Source organism: Tenrec ecaudatus, chromosome 1, assembly GCF_050624435.1.
Source record: "Tenrec ecaudatus isolate mTenEca1 chromosome 1, mTenEca1.hap1, whole genome shotgun sequence".
NCBI lineage: Eukaryota > Metazoa > Chordata > Mammalia > Afrosoricida > Tenrecidae > Tenrec > Tenrec ecaudatus.
This window is the reverse complement of record NC_134530.1, coordinates 103,879,965-103,900,336: the sequence shown is the minus strand read 5'-3', so window position 1 is coordinate 103,900,336 and position 20,372 is coordinate 103,879,965. Positions and strand designations below refer to the sequence as shown.

The 20,372-nt window shown below is 45.7% G+C and overlaps 2 protein-coding genes across 5 annotated transcripts in view; one reads left to right on the top strand and one right to left on the bottom strand.

The window, feature by feature from the left end:
* The window catches only part of TYW3 (tRNA-yW synthesizing protein 3 homolog), a 30,181-nt gene extending 12,042 nt beyond the window's left edge, over positions 1–18,139 (bottom strand). For 2 of the 3 annotated variants that reach the window (XM_075557344.1, XM_075557351.1), the window contains exons 1-4: positions 17,832–18,139; positions 11,019–11,099; positions 9,309–9,407; positions 4,028–4,099 (exon numbers count right to left, since the gene is read on the bottom strand). In XM_075557344.1, the coding sequence (XP_075413459.1) occupies positions 4,028–4,099; positions 9,309–9,407; positions 11,019–11,099; positions 17,832–18,005 (426 nt within the window). In that variant the 5' untranslated portion in view covers positions 18,006–18,139. The remainder of the gene's footprint in view (positions 1–4,027; positions 4,100–9,308; positions 9,408–11,018; positions 11,100–17,831) is intronic. The other variant, XM_075557346.1, reaches the window with a different exon arrangement.
* Positions 18,140–18,271: 132 nt separating this feature from the next.
* CRYZ (crystallin zeta) overlaps positions 18,272–20,372 on the top strand; it is a 33,042-nt gene continuing 30,941 nt past the window's right edge. The window contains exon 1 of one of the 2 annotated variants that reach the window (XM_075557335.1): positions 18,272–18,387. The gene's annotated coding sequence lies outside the window, so the exon portion shown is untranslated. The remainder of the gene's footprint in view (positions 18,388–20,372) is intronic. The other variant, XM_075557338.1, reaches the window with a different exon arrangement.

Below are 20,372 nucleotides of genomic sequence, written 5' to 3'. Positions count from 1 at the left end.
ACCACCCTGTTGATGTAGCACTGCGCATGTTCCCAGTAGAGGCTAAAAACAATAACCAAAACTATTAGAAGGCACAAAAGCCTTTCAGTGAAACTTTATGGAGTGAGGCTAGAGCTCACACTATAAAACAAGAACTAAACAGATGAACAAAAAGATAAACACCAATACAACATTGGTTTGGGGTTTAAGTAGCAATTTCACTCGGTGTACAGGAAGAGGAGAAAGGGAGAAGAGCATCCGCTCAAGGAACAACACATTCGTGGTCTAGACACATGAAAGGCTGTCAGACAGCTGGGAAACCACACGTATTTCTGTATGACTGGAGGACGCGATGCATCAGGAAGACTAGTAGATGAAGAGAAATAGAGAAGGCCTCAATACCGTGGGAAATATTTGGAGATCCTGAGAACACGGTCGAAGGGAAGACCATGAGCAAGAAGACTCATCAGGACATAATCGTAAGTGAGGGAAGGCGATGGCCAAAGCAGGGCTCGTGACGGGTGGAATGACAGAGTCACGTGTGGGAGATGAAAGGTGGGAGTGACGGGACCTGTAACGAATGAAAACATGAACGGCGTGGTGTTTGCTTGGGCCACCAGAAGCAACAGTGGTGCTAAGTGAGTGGGGCACACGTCAGTACCACAGGCCTGAGCTACGCTGCAGTCCCGCTTTCTAGATGCCTACTTTTGTAGCCCCCTCCATGGGTGCCGACCGTCACAAGCAGAAAGCAGGGAAATACAGGGAGCTGGACTATAGGGCAGTCTGAAGTAGTTAAAACTCAAAACAACTAAGCTATACAGGTTCTGCCAAACAGTCCGATAATTCATACAGGCCGTTCCCTCATTGCATATGTCTGATTTATGGACAACTGCTCACCCTTCAGTGTTATGCAAATTTGCCCTCACTTTGAAATGAGGGAACCCACCTCTACACAGAAAAAAATTCTTCAATACAATCACCTTTGTTTGTGGAAGGCCACCTTTTAAATGAAGGAAAACGCTTTGAAGCTTTTCTTGCAGTAGCCCAAACCCACTGATGACACATAGTGAAGCTAGAGGAGAGCGGAGAGGTGCTGGGGCGAAGTGAGCTGTCTCCAGGTGGCTCTTCCATCCATGTTTCTGTAACTTCCACCAGTGGGATGAACTAGGCTAATAGGGTGTGTGAAACATTCATAGTGGGGATTGGTCAGTCTTGGTTGTTATTCATATATATAGTCACTTCAAAAGGAGGGAAAGAGAATTCCTAAGATCATCAGGAAGAGCCAGCAGTAGAGCACATTCAACATTCCTGCCTGAAGTGGAGCAGCAGCAGAGCATATGCTCTGCTGAGCCCAGAGGTTGAGACAAGGAGACCATCGACTGAGCAGAGGAGTAGCACTAGGCTTGGAGGCGGAGCAGTGGGCTGGCTTCATGGTCCTCAGAGGCAGAGGCCAAGGGAGCACGTGCCTGAGAGGCTGAGTACCAAAGGGAGAGACTTGGATGCTGGCTGAGAAGAGGTCCTGTTGTGGACCAACGACTATCCTTACTGGGTTTTGTTATTCTGGCTTGTGGTTACCCATTAGCTTCCCTAATGACCCCTCCACAATTGTGAGTACTGTCTGTGAGTTCTTTGCAGCTGCTGCAGTAAATGAGCGAATGAACACAGCGGGAAAGGAAGAGTGTTGCCCCGACAGCTGGAGTGAGATCGCTAGAAGGAAAGATAGAGGCATGCCTGGCCTTTGCCTTGTGGCAACAGGCCTTGGGCTAGAGACAGGAAAGTAAAACGAAATAGAGGAAAGAACTAGGAGGCAAAGGGGATTTATAGAGGTCTAAATACAGGCATGTACATATGCAAATATATTTTATATGATATTGTGCATATATTTATAGGTTTAGTGTTAAGGTAGCAGATGGACATTGGGCCTCTACTCAAGTATTCCCTCAATGCAAGAAAACTTTGTTCTAATAGCCTGCATTCCATGATGCTCACCTTCCTGACAGGATCACTGAAGACAAAGCAAGTGCATAGGCAAATGTGGTAAAGAAAGCTGATGATGCCAAGCTATCAAAAGATATAGCATTTGGGGTCTTAAACGCTTGAAGAAAAACAAGCTGCCATCTAGCTCAGAAGCAACAAAGCCCAAATGGAGGAAGCACACCAGCCTGTGTGATCACGAGGTGTTGATGGGATCAGATATCAGGCATCAAAGACAAACTATCATATTATTGTGAATGAGGGGAAGGTCGGAGTTGAGACCGAAGACCCATCTGTAGGCAACTGGACATGCCCTTACAGAAGGGTTGTGGGGAAGAAACCAGCCAGTATACCACCAAAAGAAACATACAACTTTCCTCTAGCTCTTTATTCTTCCTCCCCGCTACTACCATGATCCCGCTTCTACCTTACAAATCTGGCTAGACCAGAGGATGTACACTGGTACAGATAAGAACTGGAAACACAGGGATTCCAGGAGAGATAAACCCCTCAGGATTAATAATGAGTAGCTATACCAGGAGGGTAAGGGGAAAGTTGGGTAGAAAGGGGGAATCAATCACAAGGCTCTCTATATAAACCCCTCCCTGGGGGGATGAACAACATGAAGGGAGACATTGGACTGTGTAAGACATGAAAAAAAAATTTATAAACTGTCAAGGGTTCATGGGGGTGGGGGGAGTGTGAGGAAAAAATGAGGAACTGATACCAAGGACTTAAGTGTAAAGAAAATATTTTGAGAATGATGATGGTGAGAAATGGACAAATATGTTTGACACAATGGATATATCTATAAATTATGATAGGAATTGTATGAGCCTCCAATAAAATGATTTTTAAAAAAGAACCACATGCATGTGTTGTGACTTAATTACAAATCTTTAACTAGTTAGAGATGAACCTTCTTTGTAACTCCGTACAAGGGATCAGAACAGGGCAAACTTTCCCAGGTTGGCGGGGCCAGGGCCGGCGCAGGAACTCTGGCAGACTCACAAAGGCATCTGCTGGTTACTTTCAGTGCAGAAGTGCCATGCTGTTCCAATAGCGGCATCAGAACTAAACCACACGCATCCACTCCGCTCTGGCGCATAGCACACAGGGCAGAGCCAAACTGCTCCTTCGCGTTCCAGATGTTGTGAATCTCTACGGCAGCAGGGGCCACGTCATCTCTACCCTGAACAGCTGGTGGCTTTGAACCACTGACAGTGCAGTCAGCAGTCCAATGCCTGCTCCTGGGCTCCCTCTGTAAAGGGATGGACAGACCCTCTCTGACTTTGTGTGCCGCACTGGAGAGGAGCACGGGTGGCACAGATGTCAACCCAGAGGTTGGCAGTTCAAACCCACGAGTGGCTTCATGGGAGACTTTTAGACAGAAAGACAGCCTGCCTCCATAAAGATTTACAGCCTTGGAAACTCTCTGGGGGTGGTGTTCAACTCTGTCCTATAGTGTCTCTGACTTGAAACGGATTCCACAGAAGCGGGTTTGGCTTGTATGGTGCCATACAATCTGTTGCAACTACTCAATTCTGCAGAGGAAATACAAAAACCACCTCAGACAATCCTTAAGCAAATAGATGACCAGGATGTGGTCCTAGGGAAAATGGTGTGAGGAGACAACCCAAAAACCAAACTCACTGCCATGGAGTCACTTCTGATATGGCTGCCAGGAAATTCAGGTGGCAAGTGAAGAAGGCACACGCCCACATTCATACAGCACAGGTGTGATGCAGCCAGCACCTGAACAGAGGCCTTTGTACTCAATCTCAGATAGGGCGGTGCCTAGTAGAGAATGACGGAGAGGAGCATATAGGATCAACCAGGTTAAAGCTGTAGAGGACTGTGAAACAAGGACTTCAAATATAAATCCAACCATTCTGGACCCTGCCCCAGAGGAAGCGTGAGCCACTGCAGGTGTTGAGTGGGGAGATGAGGAGAGAACGAGGAGGGCATCAGGAGAGGATGAAGGCAGGGGTCAGAGCAGAAGCTGAATTCGAGAGTTATTCTAAGGCTAATCACTTCACATCGAAAGAACTACCTGTCACCACAAGGTTCTTACCAACATTGTCTTCCCTCTCTTCCCTACTGTTATGCCGGAGTTCCTGAATCCAGAGTCTATTGCTACTGAATGCTGTAAGAGAAAAAAAAAGGTTAACTTGAGTTCATCTGGCTACTCAGATCCTCTATGACATTTCACAAACTCAAAAAACATAGAACTCCAAAATCTATTTTCGTATTTGTACCAATATAAATTTTGCTTAAAAGTGACTTTGATTGCATTCCTGCTAGAAATAATGACTCTTTGGAAAAGTCAGATAAAAACCAAAAGGCATATATTCAATAAAATGTACACTTGCCTATTTTTACAAGGCAGAAAGTGACTTTATTCCTGACACAGTGTGGTATAAAGGTAAAAACAAATACACGTACACTTAAAAATCTCTGAAAGTAACTGTTTCCCTCTGGAGAAGTAGGCTTGAGATTAGCAGCAAATTAAAAGGGTAGTGAAAGAATTAATTGGAATAATTCATGTGAAACATTTCTCCTGGTGTCTGGTAAATAATTACTCCTTAAATGTAAGCCGTGATTATTATGATTAGAACCACGATATGGAAAGACTGGCAGTGAATTTATGCTGTTTCCTGTTTCTAGGTCATCAGGATGAGAACTGCTACACGAACAAAGGAAATGCAGCCTGAATACGGAAAAGTCACTCTAAGGGCCCAAACTGCAGGGCCTTTCTGTAAAATCATTTGTTAAAATAATGAGAACAGTAGGTTTTTGATAGTCTGAGCATAGAGGGCGGCTTCGTAAATGACTTCACTTTAGTAACCTCCAAGTACTACTTAGACAGACCTAGGCCTCAGAAAACAAACACAATGAAACAGTTTGTTTCTGTAAGCTCCCTGTCTCTCATTTGGGGCACTCTGTTCTGGCTGATTTTCTGTACCCCAGGGAACATGCCAATGCCGGGTGACATTTTGGTTGCCACAATTGGGCTGGCGAAGGGGTGCGGGGAGAGAACTACTAGGATCTAGCAGGTAGAGGCCAGGAACACTGCTAATCATCCCACAATGCACAGCACCGCCCCCACCACAGAGACATTATACAGCCTAAAACGTCGACAGAGCTAGATTGAGAAACCTCACTCTAGCAACATGCTCTCCTTGTGGGAGCCTGTCCGGTCTCCTCGTTGAAACGCCACAGACATGTCGATGGCTTCCATTTCCAGCCCAGACCTCTACCCTGACATCGGCGGTTTTTCGTAAACCTGTTTCTCTCACCGGGTTTCCTATTCTCAGTGCATGGTACCTAATTGCTCAAACTCCAAAAGTGGGCCTTGATTTCCCACATCCAATTCCAACAGATTTTACCACCAAAATCCACCCCCAATCCATCCACTTCTGTTCCTATCCACTGTCCTCTCTCTACCACGTCTGGCACTTGTATTTCTGCAGGAGTCTCCCAATCAGCTTCTTCTTTCCCTCCGTCTCCTTTCCAGTATCGCCTCACACAGCAGCCACAGACAAGGTAAGCAGTACAAATCAAGCGGGTGATACCCCGGTGTGCCTGGCCCCTGCTGTCTTCTCCACCTCACCTGGCTTGCCTTCTGTTCTGTGGTTGTTCCTCACAGGGGCAGCGCGGCTGTCAGCCTCCACTTGCCTGTATCACCTTGTACTGTGTGCAGTTCTCTGCCATCTCTGTTCATTCATCTAGTTCTGTGTAAATTCTGTCTCCTCGGACACCTTCTAGAATCACTCCTTTGAGGTGCTCCCACTTGCTTCACGCCCCAGAAGAGCCCTGTGGATCTCCTCGTTGCACGGACCATGTGAGAAAGTTCACGGTTACCTACTTGGTTATCGACCTGCTGTTGGTCTCCAACGCTCTCTCTGTCCTGGAACTTTGTGAAGCTCCTCTGTGTAGATACCGGCTGTTAGGGGCAGTGTCTTTTCTTGTTTCCACTTTCTCCTGGGCTCTAAATGATTGCCTAGCACACTGTGAACGAGCAGCCGTGAAAGGGTGCAATTCCCAGTCTTTGCAATTCCACGGAAATAAGTTCCTCCGAAGGTAAAGAGGTCCACGAAAGCTTGGGCCCGGAAGAACAGGGCTGAGTCAACTCAGGATAGGCACTCTGAATACTATGCACTCAAAGCTCACTGCCACCACCGTCCGGGTCAATGCTGACCCACAGTGACCCGAAAGTACGGGGTAGAGCTGCCCTCTGAGTTTCCGAGACTGTCACTCTCCCACAGAGTGGCTGGTGGTTTCAAACTGCTGACCTGGCAGTTAGTAGCCCACCATGTAACCACTCTGCCAGTATGGCGAATGGGAGACTTTGGTAAGCTGCAGTGATGTAGCCTGGTACACCGTGACGAACGGATAAAGCGAGATGGGAGCTCAGCGGCACGGCAGGCAGTGCAGGCCTTGGCATGGAAGTGCACGCGTGGGGAGAGAAGCTCGCCGTGCTGGAGCTCCACCTGCTCCCTCTGGTCCTCTGACACGCTCGCCCCGGGGGTTTCACTTAGTCCGGTGACTTCAAGTGTGGTCTGCGCATCAATGCCTCCGGTCTGTGTGCCAGGCATCTATCTATCTGTGTACTGGACATTTTCACTGAGATGTTTTATAGCTATTTCTTGTCTCACCTGTGGCACAATTTTGATTTTCCCCACGGCACCCTCTAGCATGTTTGATTTCAGTAGAGGGTACTACCCTATAGCCAGGCACCCTCATCTCTCTGCCTGTCCTTTCCGATGACCCTGGTATTAGTTGAGCCCTAAAATATGTTTCACTTCCTTCTGAGCTATCCGAGAAAACGTGCCATCATCTCTTATTTAGATCACTGCAGCTAAGTCCTCCCTCATCTCCCTCCACTTACTCCCATCTCCAGCTCGCACTGCAGTGGGGCCGATGCCGACTCACAGCGGCTCTCCAGGACAGCGTACAGTAGCTCCTGTGAGCGGACCAGGCTGCAGCTTTGTCCGGGAGCAGGAAGCCCTGTCGTTCCTGGCGGTGTCACACTGTGGGCCTTGTGGTTGGCAGCTCATTGCGTAACCACTTCATCAGGCTCCTCCAATCAAGAGGGCGGCTCTTTGTGTCAGAACACAAATCTGACCAGTTAAGTCCTCGATTAAACAATTACGCCTTCCCTACCTTCTCTTTGCACTCAGAAAACCCCACGCGCCCTACGCTGGCCTACAAATGGAAACATCAGGTGTCTCAGAGCGTGCCATACACCGCAGGTTTTCCGTGACTGATTTCTCATCAGAAGTAAGACTGTCTGGAGACGTTGCTAGGTGGGCTTGAACGCCGAATCTTTTGGTGAGCAGCTGAGTGTCCTGTTTGTTCCTCCCAGCGACTCCCTAAATGCTTGTGTCTATCCTGTCTCATCTCTTCTCCGCTCTCCCTCCAAACCCAGTGTCCTTTCTGGTTTGTGAACACCATGTTCTTGCTGGTTACAGAACGTTGTAGATTTTCCGTTTGTGGAGTATTCTCTGTGCCCGTTGTATGCTCAGCACTTTCTGTGTCTTTAAAGCCTCTGCTTCAAGGTACCTCCTCAGAGAAGTCTCGGAGGCCCCTCTCTGTGCTCTTCTCTGCCAGCAATTTGTTCTCATGCTTGGAATATTTTGAAGAGTAGAGCCCACTTCCTTGGTCTGTCTCCTCTCAAGAGTGCCATTGTTCCACAGATTGCTCTGCCACAGGATGATTCAATTAGGCAAGCGCTGAATGAACGCTTATAATGCAATTTAATTTTTATATATGAACATACTGAAAGTATAAAAATTAACTAGGAGAGAAAATAGAGAACTAAATGAGTTATTTAGAACTCATTTAAATTAGGAAGAAAATAGAACACTACATGAAACACTTAATTTTACATGGTAGGTCCATGGTATTTTTTTCCTAATAGTTCAGTAGGCAAAAACAAAATATACAATGTTGAAGTAAACTCTCTAAATTGAAGCTTAAGGAAGAACACAAAAACCACAGTTTGGATGTTATATTTTGTGGTTAGCAGCCTGATGTGTAGCTCTCCGTGGTGGTGGGAAATATTTTAATATGGTTCTGCTGCCCACGTCTCTGTAACTCCCACTGAAAGGCATGGGGGGAGGGACGATGTAGACAGGGGGCTGGTCAGTTTTCGTGAGCACCCTTGTGGAAATGACGCGATGCTGAAGGCCATGAAGACCAGCCTTGAAACAGCTGAGAAGTCTCATGACCTATGTGTCAGTGTTTGCTGATTTCTTCTGTGACTTTACGCTTTGAACAGACTGTCAAGGACAAGAAAGTATCCAAGGTCTGGAAAAACAGGTGGTTTTATTTTCTCAAGGGTGTCTGGCTTGGCAGAAGATAGAGTTGCTAGGTGTATCAAATGTGCTTGCTTAACAATGAGATAATTAACCCCGGGTTGTTTCTGCATGGATGTAAGGAGTGTGTAGAATAAACTCGGGTGCTTCAGTCCATCAGACTGTTGCCCTCCCAATACTTTCTGTCTCTCTTTTTTTCCCTTAATCCTCACTCCCCCTTTCAGGACTGTTCGACTAGTCAGCTGGCTCCGAAAACACGATCTCTTCGAAGCAGCAGAGAGAGAAGCCCGAGGGTAAGATCTGTCTGGAAATGGGGGAGGCTGAAGAGACCAGAGGCATGAAAGACTGAGCCACAGAACTCGGAGGAGCAGAGCCTGCCTATGGGGTACCTTCTCCTGATCTGGCCCTGAAACTGGAGGGCAGAGTGGCAGGTGGGCTGTGGAGGCAAAGAAAAAGGCACCACATGGCTGAGAGACTCGGGACAGGAGAGAGACTTAGCTACCATGTGGCTGAGAGACTAAGGTGCTGGCTGAGGAGACCAATGACTGTGTCCGCACTGATGTTGATCCTGATTTGCGCTAACTAATTGACTTCCCTAATAAACCTTCTTAATTGTGAGTACTTTCTGTGAGTTCCGCATGGCCACTGCAAAGAATTATTGAACCTAACATAGTTGTACAGCAGCGTGGAAGGAACAGTATCAGAACAGGTAAAGAAGGCTAGACCGCAGAGGCTTCGCTGACCTCCGACTCGTGGCAATAGGGAGGCCACAGGAGGTCAGATGTGTAGACCCTCGTTGCCACTTATTGCACCCCTACACCCTTGGGACTCTTAGGATGTTGTATTTTGCCAGCAATGTTAGGGACTCTTTCTTTTCTAAATCTAAAATTAAATATATTGATAAGAGAAACAAATAAAGAAATCATAAAATAAGCTCATGCCACTAATTTTCTGATAGATTTAAATTTTAAAAGTAAATGTACTCATATCCATATACATATGTATATATATGCAAGTAAAATTACAGAATATTACCAGAAGCTGTGCATCCTGCAACTGTCGACATTGCACATGAAGAATAAATGGTTCGAATTTCAAAATGGCATCCCCAGCTGCTTTCTCCAGAGCAACCATCTGAAAACATGCAAAGTCCTAACGTCAGCTCGATGGTCCTGTGCTGCGGATCACGCCACGCCATCTCTGCCGGGCCACACTCGGGCCGCTCAGAAGAATTTCCCTGCAGCAACCCCTCCCTTGGCTCTCGGTCCTTCCTTCTCAAACCCTTCAATCTGGGTTTCCTGACATTCTCGGTGTTCCTTTCTCTCATAACCCTTCTGTGTCATTCTTTTCAAACAAATTTGTATCTTTAAAAAGGAAACTACAACTCTTCTTCACTCTATAATAAAGGTTTTTGTTTTTTTAATTTCAAGGAAGTAGGAGATTTTTAAAAGTACTGCAAGAACTGCTTAAATGATTTGTCGATAGACTGAGGTTACAGACACCTGTATTGCTGTCTGAGCTAGAATTTCTATCCGACAATTGCTGGTTCTGCCTGTCTTGCATCCTGGGGCACTATCCCTTGTCCTTCACATGATGTTCCTGGTGAGACTGTTACCCCTACCCTGGCACCCTGGCACTCTCCCACCACCACATCAGAGTCAACCTGAGATCTGTGTTTGACTGAGGACAGTATCCCACACCACTGGTGAAAACAGTTGGCCTAAGTGGAGGAAAACCCTAATCCAAGCAGAACTATGGATCAGATCCTAAGGGAAAAGATTTTTTCCCCTACTGGGGTTGCTGCCAGTTATCTTTCCCGCCGCAGAGATCCTGGGGAAAAGAAGAGAATGCGGACGCTGTACATAAACTAGGAGTGCGTGCCACCCCTTCTTTTCAGCGAAACCAAGCTTGCTGCTCTGGAGTCAATACTGACTCAGAGAGATCTCCACGGGTGCCTGAGACTATAGCTGTTTACGGGAGTAGAAAGCCCAATCTTTCTTCCTCAGAGCTACAGGTGGTTTCAAACTGCCGACCACGCAGATCGCAAGCAATGAATACCCACACCACCACCACAGCTCCACCTTCCTTCCCGGGACAGCTAAATTAGAATGTCTACATTCATTGGGGACCTAAAGGACCCGACCAATGTAATATAAACTTACGATGAGGGAACCTAAAAGAGTTTTTGGAAATTTTTCAGTAGTTTTTAATTCCATTTTTCCATACACTTCTTAAAGTCCTGTCATAAGCATAACTGAACATTTTCAACTAGGAAATTACTGTAGCACAGATTAGGTTTGGAAGATGCAATCCAAGTAAGTCATATGCAATTTATTTACATCAGTGATGACAATAAAGTGCGGATGTCTGGTGCACCCCGTTTTCTATAATTTAACCCATGGTCAAGTTACCAAGTGGCAGAACTGAAATTCAAAGTTACAATTAAATCGTCATCCAATATCCATATGCTTTCTGCTGTGTACAAGAGGATGTGATTTGTTGAGCTGCAGCAAATATACACACACACACACACACTTGAATATATGCTTGAATACATACACTCATAGATACCAACAGACGTTTGTCTCCTATAACCCAAAGTAGCCACTTTAATAAATGCTCCCTAGGCTTTATAATCTTAAATGCACACTTATGCACATATATCACTTTGAATCTTCTAATTTTTCCTCATGCATTTAAAGTAACTCCGAATTTCAGGTTATTTCTAAACTTAAATAAACTTACCACATCGTCTTTTACACAGGGTTTATGGGTAACCAGCAGCCAACAGCAGTTTTGTTTCTGAACTTCAAAACCACTTGCACCCTAAAATAGCAAATCATATGATTTAATAGAGTGATATACTGTTTACAAGAATGAGTAAGCACAGGCACAGCACGCTGTCTCACTGCCCTTGAACCAATTCCACTCCTAACTGCCCTGCAGGACAGAAAGGACTCATCCCTGTGGGTTTCTGGGACTGCAGATCTTTACAGGCGTGCAAAGCCTCACTTCCCTCCTACAGTGCTGCTGGTGGGTTAGAGCTTCTCACCTTGCAGTAAGCAGCCCCATGTGGAGCCACCAGAGCTCCTCGGGCTCTTGTAGACTTTCTGAGGTCAAGAATCCCAAGTGGTGATTTTAAGTATTACTGAGAACAATCCAGTTAAGTGTCTGAGTAAAGTTAAGCCCAAACTAAAAGGAATTCCTTTACAGTTTGAGAGAAAACAATGTGTCCATTAAGGTAAATAATATTATTTATATAGACATCAAGCCAATTCTGACTCATAGCGACCCTAGACAGGGCAAAGACCCTTAATATTGTCTCATCTAGTCACGAAGGTCAGGAAACAGAGCCTTAAGAAGCTGTATCCTAGCAGTCCTGAGTCATAGTGCAGCTAATATATTTGGCTAGTATTTTACTGACTGTGGTAGTCATATAATTTCATATCAACTTGATAAGTTAAGTGTAGGGGTGGAGTCTAGCCTGTCCATCAGGTCACAGTCTGATGATGCCTCCTTAGGGGTGTAACTTCCATGAGGATTCTAGGAATTTCCTCCCTCCCTCCTCCTTCCTCTTCCAGTTGACAAGCCCTGCCCTGCTAGAACCTCTTTCTTTCTGGTTCACCTTCCTACTGTTGAGCTGCTGGAGTCACAATGAGACCTGCGAGAGCCATGGAGATGCTTCCACCACCACTGGATCCACAAGACTTGTACCCACTGGCCTGTGATCTTCCTGCATCTTATATCATTGCATATGCTGCATGAGTTTAAGAGGGATTTATGGACTAGTATCAGACTTATGGACTAATATTGGACTTAATCTGGGCTGGGACATTTTCTTTTAAAAAAATTGTAATAAATCATTTTATTGGGGGCTCTTACAGCTCTTATAACAATTCATGCATCAATTGTATCAAGCACATTTGAACATATGTTGCCATCATCATTTCCAAAACATTTTCTTTCTACTTGAACCCTTGGTATCCTCCTTTTCCCCCCTCACTCCCTCATGAACCCTTGATAATTTATAAATTATTTTTATTTTGATCTTTTACACTGTCCTGCTTCCCTTCACCCATGTTTCTGTTGTTTGTCCTGGGTGGGGTTGTACGTCAATCATTGCAATCCGTTACGCCAGTCCCCCCCTTGCCCTACCCTCATGGTATCAATACTCTCATGATTGGTGCTGAGTTTTATCTGTCCTGGATTCTGTGTGTACAGAACTCTTACCTGTACCAATGTACAAGCTCTGGTCTAGCCAGATTTGTAAGGTAGAACTAGGATCATGACAGTGGTGGGGAGGACGCATTAAAGAACTAGAAGTTATATGTTTCATTGGTGCTATACTGCACCCCGGCTGGCTCCTCCCTTCCTTGTGACCCTTATGTGAGGGGATGTTCAATTGTCTACAGATGGGCATTGGATCTCTTTTCTGATCCTCCTTGTTCGCATCAAAATGGTTGTGTTTGGGTCTTGTGATGCCTGATGCCTGATTCTATCAACACCTCATGATCACACAGGTTGGTGAGCTTCTTCCATGCGAGATTTGTTGCTTCCTTGACCTTCAAACCTTTAGGAATCCAGATGCTATATCTTCCAAGTGCTGGACCTCATCCGCTTTCTTCACATTTGCTTATGCACCCATTTTGTTTTTAGCAATCTAGTTGGAAAGGTGAGCATCATGGAATGCAGGCTATTAGAACAAAGTGTTCTTGTACTGAGGAAGGACTTGAGTGGAGGCAATGTCAGTCTATCTTAATACTTCACCTAGAAATATATGTACATAGACCTATATGCCTATCATTCTATATTAATATACTTCTATACGTGCATGCCTGTGTTTATACCCCTATAAATGCCTTTGGCCTCCTAGTTCTTTCCTCTGTTTCCTTTTACTTTCCTCCTGTGGGGCATTTTCTTAAAATACAATTACCCTTTAATATAGAGCTCTTTCTTATCCATGTATGAGTATCTCTGGATTTCTCTAGTCATCCTGGTCTAACACACTGACGTGTTGAGATCTTTGGAATACTTCCTGAGTCTCTCGAGGCACGAGTTTATGATTACTAGATTAGACTATAAAGTACTTTAAAAAGGCAGAGCTAGGGCTGTAAGGGCACAATTTCAAGAAGTCATATGTTTTAACACCGACTTTATTAACTGGGAAAACTTATTTAGGTTCTATTAGTATTAGGTTCCTGCATGGTAAGTGTGCTCACTGTGAAAGGTTAGAGATTTTAGGCCACCGAGAGGTCCCTTGGGAGTGCTCTGGCAGTCTACTTCTGAAACTGCCACTGAAAACCCTTTGGAGCACAGTTCTACTCTGACACACAGGTCGCCGTGGTGTGGACGGATTCTACTGCAACTAGCTATTAGGTATCAGATTCTACCCGCAGGACAGTGGGAGAACCCAGGGGACCAGTAATCACAATGACTTCACAAAGTGACCATTTGCACAATGGGGTCACAGGAGATCATGCTATCTGGCCTTGAAACCAGAAAACCAGTCTCCTTTTTTTGTATGACTTCTGCTCCTGTGTTCATTGCTCAAACTCTATGCCCAATGTGTGGTCCCCAACCTGTAAGTTTATAAGGTCTAACGGCATGTTTGATTAGGTCTGGTTACATAATGGTTGCACAATGGGCTTCTAATTGCAAGGTCAGTAGTTTGAAGCCACTAGATGCTCTGAGGTAGAAAAGTCAAGGCTTTCTACTTTTGTAAAGTGTTACAGTCTCAGAAACTCTCAGGGACAATTCAATGTCCTATTGGGTCACTACTAGTCAGAGTTGACTCGAAGGCAGTGAGACCTTTTTTTGCTCACTTTATCTGTACTCTCTTTATCCAAATTTAAAACCATCTTCTGTATTTTCTTATTATGTCTTTTTGTAAGCTACTCCAAATCTTTCCTCACAGAGATAGAGTAAAAAGAAGTACATATACTAATAAAAGAGAAAAAAAAAAGAAAAAGCCACTACTTCCAAATCCATGAGAGTTCTCTGTGCAGAAGTGACATGCAGCTGTAAACTGTAGGGAAGTGAATCTGTGGACAGTGTGCAACAAGGTCTGTAGCAGACAGGCTGGTGTCCTGTGACCCATTAGGAAGCCAGCGCAGGAATCCAGGTCAGATGTTACGGCCAGTGAAAATCGGAGACCCTGAGTGCCAGTTCTCAAGAAGCAACAGATGCAGGGATAGGGCCTGCATGCTAACCTGGGAGATCCACCACCGAAACCCGACCATCTGGTACACTCCAACTCTCAGAGACTCTATGGGACAGACTAGAGCTGCCCCAGAGTGTTCCCAGCTGTAAGCTTTTTTATAAAAACAGGACAGGAAATCTGACGGAGACAGTGACTGGTCTGAAGGTTCCTGGGGGCCATGGGAGGGATATGAGTGGGGAGCTAGCAATGATGAGTACAGGGGAACAGTAAGTGTTCTAAAATTGATGGTGAAGAGGGTGTAGCTTTTCTGGTCATGTGTGATCAATCAAATTTTATCTGACAGGAATCACTGAGAAGTGAACGACGGGTAAACATAATAGCGCAGAAGGAGGAAGAAAACAAATTAATATATGTGCATTTGTTTTATGTACGTATATATACACAAATGGAAGAAGGAAGCAGATGGACCTTGGGACTCTACTTAAATCTTACCTCAGTTCAAGAACGGTTTGTTCTAATAATGTGGCATTGTATGACACTCACCTTCCTGACATGATCAGATGATCGGATTGCTGAAGTCAAAATGGGTGCATAAGCAAATGTGGTGAAGAAAGCTAATGGTGCCTGGCTATCAATAGATATAGCATCCAGGGAGGGTCTTAAAGGCTTATAGTTAAAGAAGCGACCATCTAGCAGAGAAGCAACAAAGCCCACATGGAAGAGCACACCAGCCAGCGTGAACACAAGGTGTCAACAAGAGGTGTCAGAAGTTCAAAAACAAGCAACCAGATGGATATGAAAGGTCATTGATGTAGTGGAAACTCAAAACCTACCTGTAAGATAATTGGACTTATCCTCTCAGAAGGGTCACACAGGATGAAAAATTCAGGGTGCCGTATAGTACTGATGAACACATAACTCTCCTTTAGTTTTTTATATTTCCTCCCCTTACTATTATGGTTTTTATTTGTTGAGATAGTTAGGTTTATTGTGCCAACCTAGCTAATAAACACATGTGGAATTAATTGAAGGGCAGAGATAAATGGCTCAGTTCTTAGTTTTGATGGTCGGACTAGGGTACAGCTGTCTTAGCCAGTTCCCTGCTTCAGCTGGCAAGGCCCACTTCCTGCAAGACATCCCTGTGGAGAAGGCACATGGACCTAACCTGAGGCAGCCCTGGGTGCTGGAGCAGCCGTGTGGAGACCCCTGCCAGTGCTGAGATGCTTACACATTCACTGATTCGGCTTTCCTCCTGCAGGCGGTGTCATTGTGTGTGTTTTATGAGATTGAGGACTTTGTGGATTGGTGTTGGACATGTGGGTTAATGTTGGACTTGTGGGTTTGGGCAGCACTGTGTTGGGATGCTTTCTCAATGTACACTTGTCCTTTATATAAAACTATCTCTTATACATTGAGTTTCTGTGGATGTTTCCCTAGTTTACCCAGACTAACACATTTGTTTTACCTCATTAATCATGTTAGATTTGAGTATGTTCATTTATTTACTTAAAATTGTTCAGTATATGAAAGCCAAGATAGATAACCCTTCAGAAACAGTAACCCTCGGGTGACAAGAAAAGAGAGGTGGGAAGGGGGAAAAGGGAGCTGATAGTATAGATGACTGCATAACCCCCCTCTATGGGATCAAACAACAGAATTGTATGTGAATGGATATATCGGATCATGTAAGATATGGCCCCAAAAAAAACTATTATAGGAAAAAATGGGGGGGGGTCCTAGCAGTAGGGTATAGGAGGGCGGAGATAAAGAATATTAAGGTATTCAAGAAGAAAATGTTTTGAAATTGATAGCAATTTTACAATACTGCTTGATGTCGTTTAACTATGGGATGTTATGATATCTGTAAGAGCTCTCAATAAAATGATTAATTATAATAAAATTTTTTGAAAAGCAGACTGCCACATCTTTTTACCTCAGGGTAATGGGTTTAAGTCCAGGGACCTTTTGGTAACAAGGCAAGCACTTTAACCACTGCACTACCAGGGCTCTTTTGTGGGTGACCAAGAGTCAAAATAGTGAATTTGTGTCTTCCATGCTCTCAATGGCTAAAATTAACTCCCTAACAATGTTTACGGAACATGTAGTGTGGCCAAGCACAAGGCTAAACGTTGCAAACGCATTACTCTATTTCCGCCACACAAAATCCCTATGAGGCAGACCCTCTGATGGAACAGCAAGGGCTGAATTTAGATAACTTCCCTCAGCACTTAGCCAACAATTCTGCTATGGAAACTTAGCAGTCTCTTTCTAAGGTCTGAGGGATCGAAACTATCTGTATGGCTCTACTTTCTATTGCTTTACCTTAAATGACCTAAATTCAGCGCAACTCCTACGTGGGCGCCACAGGATTTTCTACGGCTGGCTTTTCGGAAGTAGATGATATCTGGGACTGGACCAGAACCTCTAACTTTTCCATTAACAGCAAGCTGTTTAACTAGTGAGGCGAACAGTTGGACCACTCCGCCTTCTTTTAGTTTTGTGTAAATTGTCTTCCAGTGGGTTATGATTCAGAGCACCCCCATGTGTTATTGCTTAATGTAACAGGAAAATACCCAAACTGTAAGACGACCATATGCCACTCGGAAGCAGTGAACTCTCAATTTTGGAGGTGTTCAGGAAGCTCTCCCAGCCATCGAGCTGATGCAGGCTCAAGGCGACCATATAGGCCAGGGTAGACCTACCCCTGGGAGTTCCTGAGACTGTTTATGGACGTGGAAAAGCCCCTCTTTCCACAGTGGAGCAAGTGGTGGTTTTGAATGGCTAACCTTTGGGATCGCGGCCCATAACCAGTATGCTACCAGGCCTTTTCCAATCAGCTAGAACCAATAATGTGGCATAGCAGTTGAAGACAGTAACCCAGCATGCTTCCCTCCCTAGGCTAGCTAGTTCTACTCTGCACCTGCACGACAAGGTCGCTGTGAGTTAGAAACGAATTGATGGCAATGGGTTTGGTCAGTTTTATTTTGTATTTAGTATTCTAAATCAAATTCTGCAATCCCTGACCCTCAGGACGGTCTCAGGGCCAGCAGTTCCGTCATCACCTGCTAGTTATATTTTGAAAGATCCCCGGGATTAATTCATTGCTATGAAGTCTCCCGGGAACCTGCAGGACAGAACATTCCTTAGTTTCCAAGCGGCGGTGGGTTTGGATTCGAACCTCTAAACCGGTTCGCTGCAGTTGAGCTCCTTTAAACGCTGCACCACCAGGGGCCCTTGCCAAGAGGAGGCACTTCAAACTTTTAGAATAACTGACCTAACTCAATTTCCAATTTCACAGATGAAGAAAAAGGGGGCACACCACCTGCCGGAAGGATAAACACAAACTGGATCAGTGCAGCGGACTAGAAGGAAACCAAAAGGGCACAAAGGGGCCTCACCCTGTCAATGAGGAGGATGCGGCCGGAGCAGGAACTGGTGGTGAAAAACTGATCTCGCGAGTTCAGCAACTGCACTATCTCTTTCACGTCCTCGTCCACACTGCCTCGCCGGCTGAGGTCCGCTTTGCCCAGACACTGCGCCTTCGACTTCCTGAACTGTACGCTGGGATCCATGAGTTTTAGGGTTTTAGGGAACGAATGCTCCACGTTCCTCTTCGCATTCCCTTCCGCTGGGTGCCGCCATATTGCGGTGACGGGTACCGTAGAAGCCCAGACTTCTTCGTCTCGCGCGCGGGGCGGGTTTACGTGTCCTCTGCTGGGGGCGGGAAGAGGCGGACGGTGGGAGGGGCTTCTGTTGGGGCGGGAAGAGGCGGGCGGTGGGAGGGGCTTCTTCTGGGGGCGGGAACAGGCGGGCGGTGGGAGGGGCTTCTTCTGGGGCGGGAAGAGGCGGGCGTGGGAGGGGTTTGCGGACGTTTGAGCCAGTCGCGCCCGCCGCCCCTTTTTCGGACGATTTTGAGGCGTCTTCGCTGATACTGATTCCCAGTTCTAGAGTGCGGTAAGTGAAGGAAAGAAAGTTTCCTTGGGCGTCCAGGCGACTGTTCTCCCAAGAGCTCGTCGGTACCGAACCAGGCTTTTCGCTGGATGGTTCTGCTCTGCCCTCGGCCTTCGGCCTGCCCCCGCGCCCTCAAATACAGAGTCTTGGGCCCAGGCGCTGACGCTCGGGTCTTGAGTTCGACCTGCTCTGCTGGTTTCTTTTCTCCGTGCCTTGTGGGTCCCACGGGCCGCCGGGTGCACTGCTCCCCACGCAGCAACTTGACTTTCCCGGCGCCCGGGACCCCGAGGTTCGCGTCCGCGCCCGCTGCCCACCAGTCAGCTGTGGGGGCGTGTTTGCTCGGAGCCTGGCACTCCCGGTGTCTTGGGGCTCTCTGGCCCATCTGCCAAAACCAAAGTTGCGAATCTTACTCTTCCTGACCTTTTCCTCCTCCCGGAGCCCCATGTTCAGAGAGGTGAAAAATGACAAAATGCCAGCTGACCCGCTGTGAATGTTTACCTGGTTTCTCCAGACCCGAGAACGCGTGTTGATGATTAAGCCTTGGAAAGGCGAGTTGGATAAGCGGTCAGCTCAAAGGTTAACGGTTCCATTTGAGGCCTCCACCAGCTCCGCGGGAGAACTGATCAGGCATCTGCCCCCCCTTTTCCATGGATCAGTTCCACTGTCCTCTAGCGTCGCCATGAGCCCAGACCCTGGCGGCACGGAACAGCAAGAAAGGCCAACGCGTGGACCACTCACCCACCAAAACCTAGCCCCGTGCCTCCTGATGACATAAAACTCTGAAACACCGTGGGCAGGTCCGACCGCCTGGCGGTTAGCAATCCAAGGTTTACCAGCAGGGCTTGCACAGTGTGATTCCCACCGAGAGGCCCCGGGAGTGTTGGACACGGCACTGGCAAGTTTAGCCCTCCAAAGCTGGGTGTGGCTGTCCCTGTGGATCTCATTATCCAGTGGGGGTCCACATGTAACTGACAACGCCACAATGCCAGCGAGAGACACTGGCCATTGAAGAGTTTTTCTTTTGCTTCATTTCTGAGTTAACCAAATACATGTCATTTGGGGGCAACAGTAGCACGCTTTGTAATTATCGATTCCATTTCCTTCCACGTTTTGAGGGTTTTTTATTTGTCCCACCTTTTATTTGTAATTTTATTTTTTGTTTGTCCCAAATTTTTATTTATAATTTTACTTCTGCTCATATCTCAAAACGTGCTTTAGCTCTGCTCTGGCTTTGTGAATTGACTTATTTATTCTGTTAAAATGTATTTCCAATTTTTTTTCTATATCTTTAATTTTCATCTAGCCCAATGGATTCAGACACAGTCTTGTAAAAAGTCACTGCTTAAGGAAGAACTTTAAATTTCATACTTCCTAGAGTCACATGTGGTTGGCTACCAATCAGAGGTAAAGAATTAAAAGAAAAATTAAACCCAGGCATCTTAATTCATTTTTGAAGCTTATATTTGATAAATAGAAGAACCCATTCGAACAATGTGACAAGCCTGCTCACCATAAATTATTTTGTCTAAATAATAGTTTCTAATAAAAACTTGTGATTGCAGCCTTCTGCATGCTATGAATAATGCACCTTATATATTCTGTTGCAGTTATACTTCATAAGAAATCCATACCAAGGGATTATTTTTCCTCTTTGTCAGGAAATTAAGTTCCTGGGTCTCATCATGGTCTCTGTACCTTTAGTAGATCCCTTGGCATTTGAGAAATATCAAACTCTAAGATGGCTTAATCATAAAATAATTGTGATCCGACCTGCTGATTACAGACCCCTGGTAGTGCTGTGGGTTAGGCATCAGAGAGATGATCAGTTCAAAACCCACCAGCTGCCTTGGGAGAAAGATGAGACTAACTTCTGTAGACATTTATATCCACAGAAACCCAAGTATAGCAGTTCTTCTCTTTCCTATGGGATCTCCTAGGATAGGTCATCTTGGCAGCAGTTTTTGTTTGTTTGGGAAGATTAGTTTAAT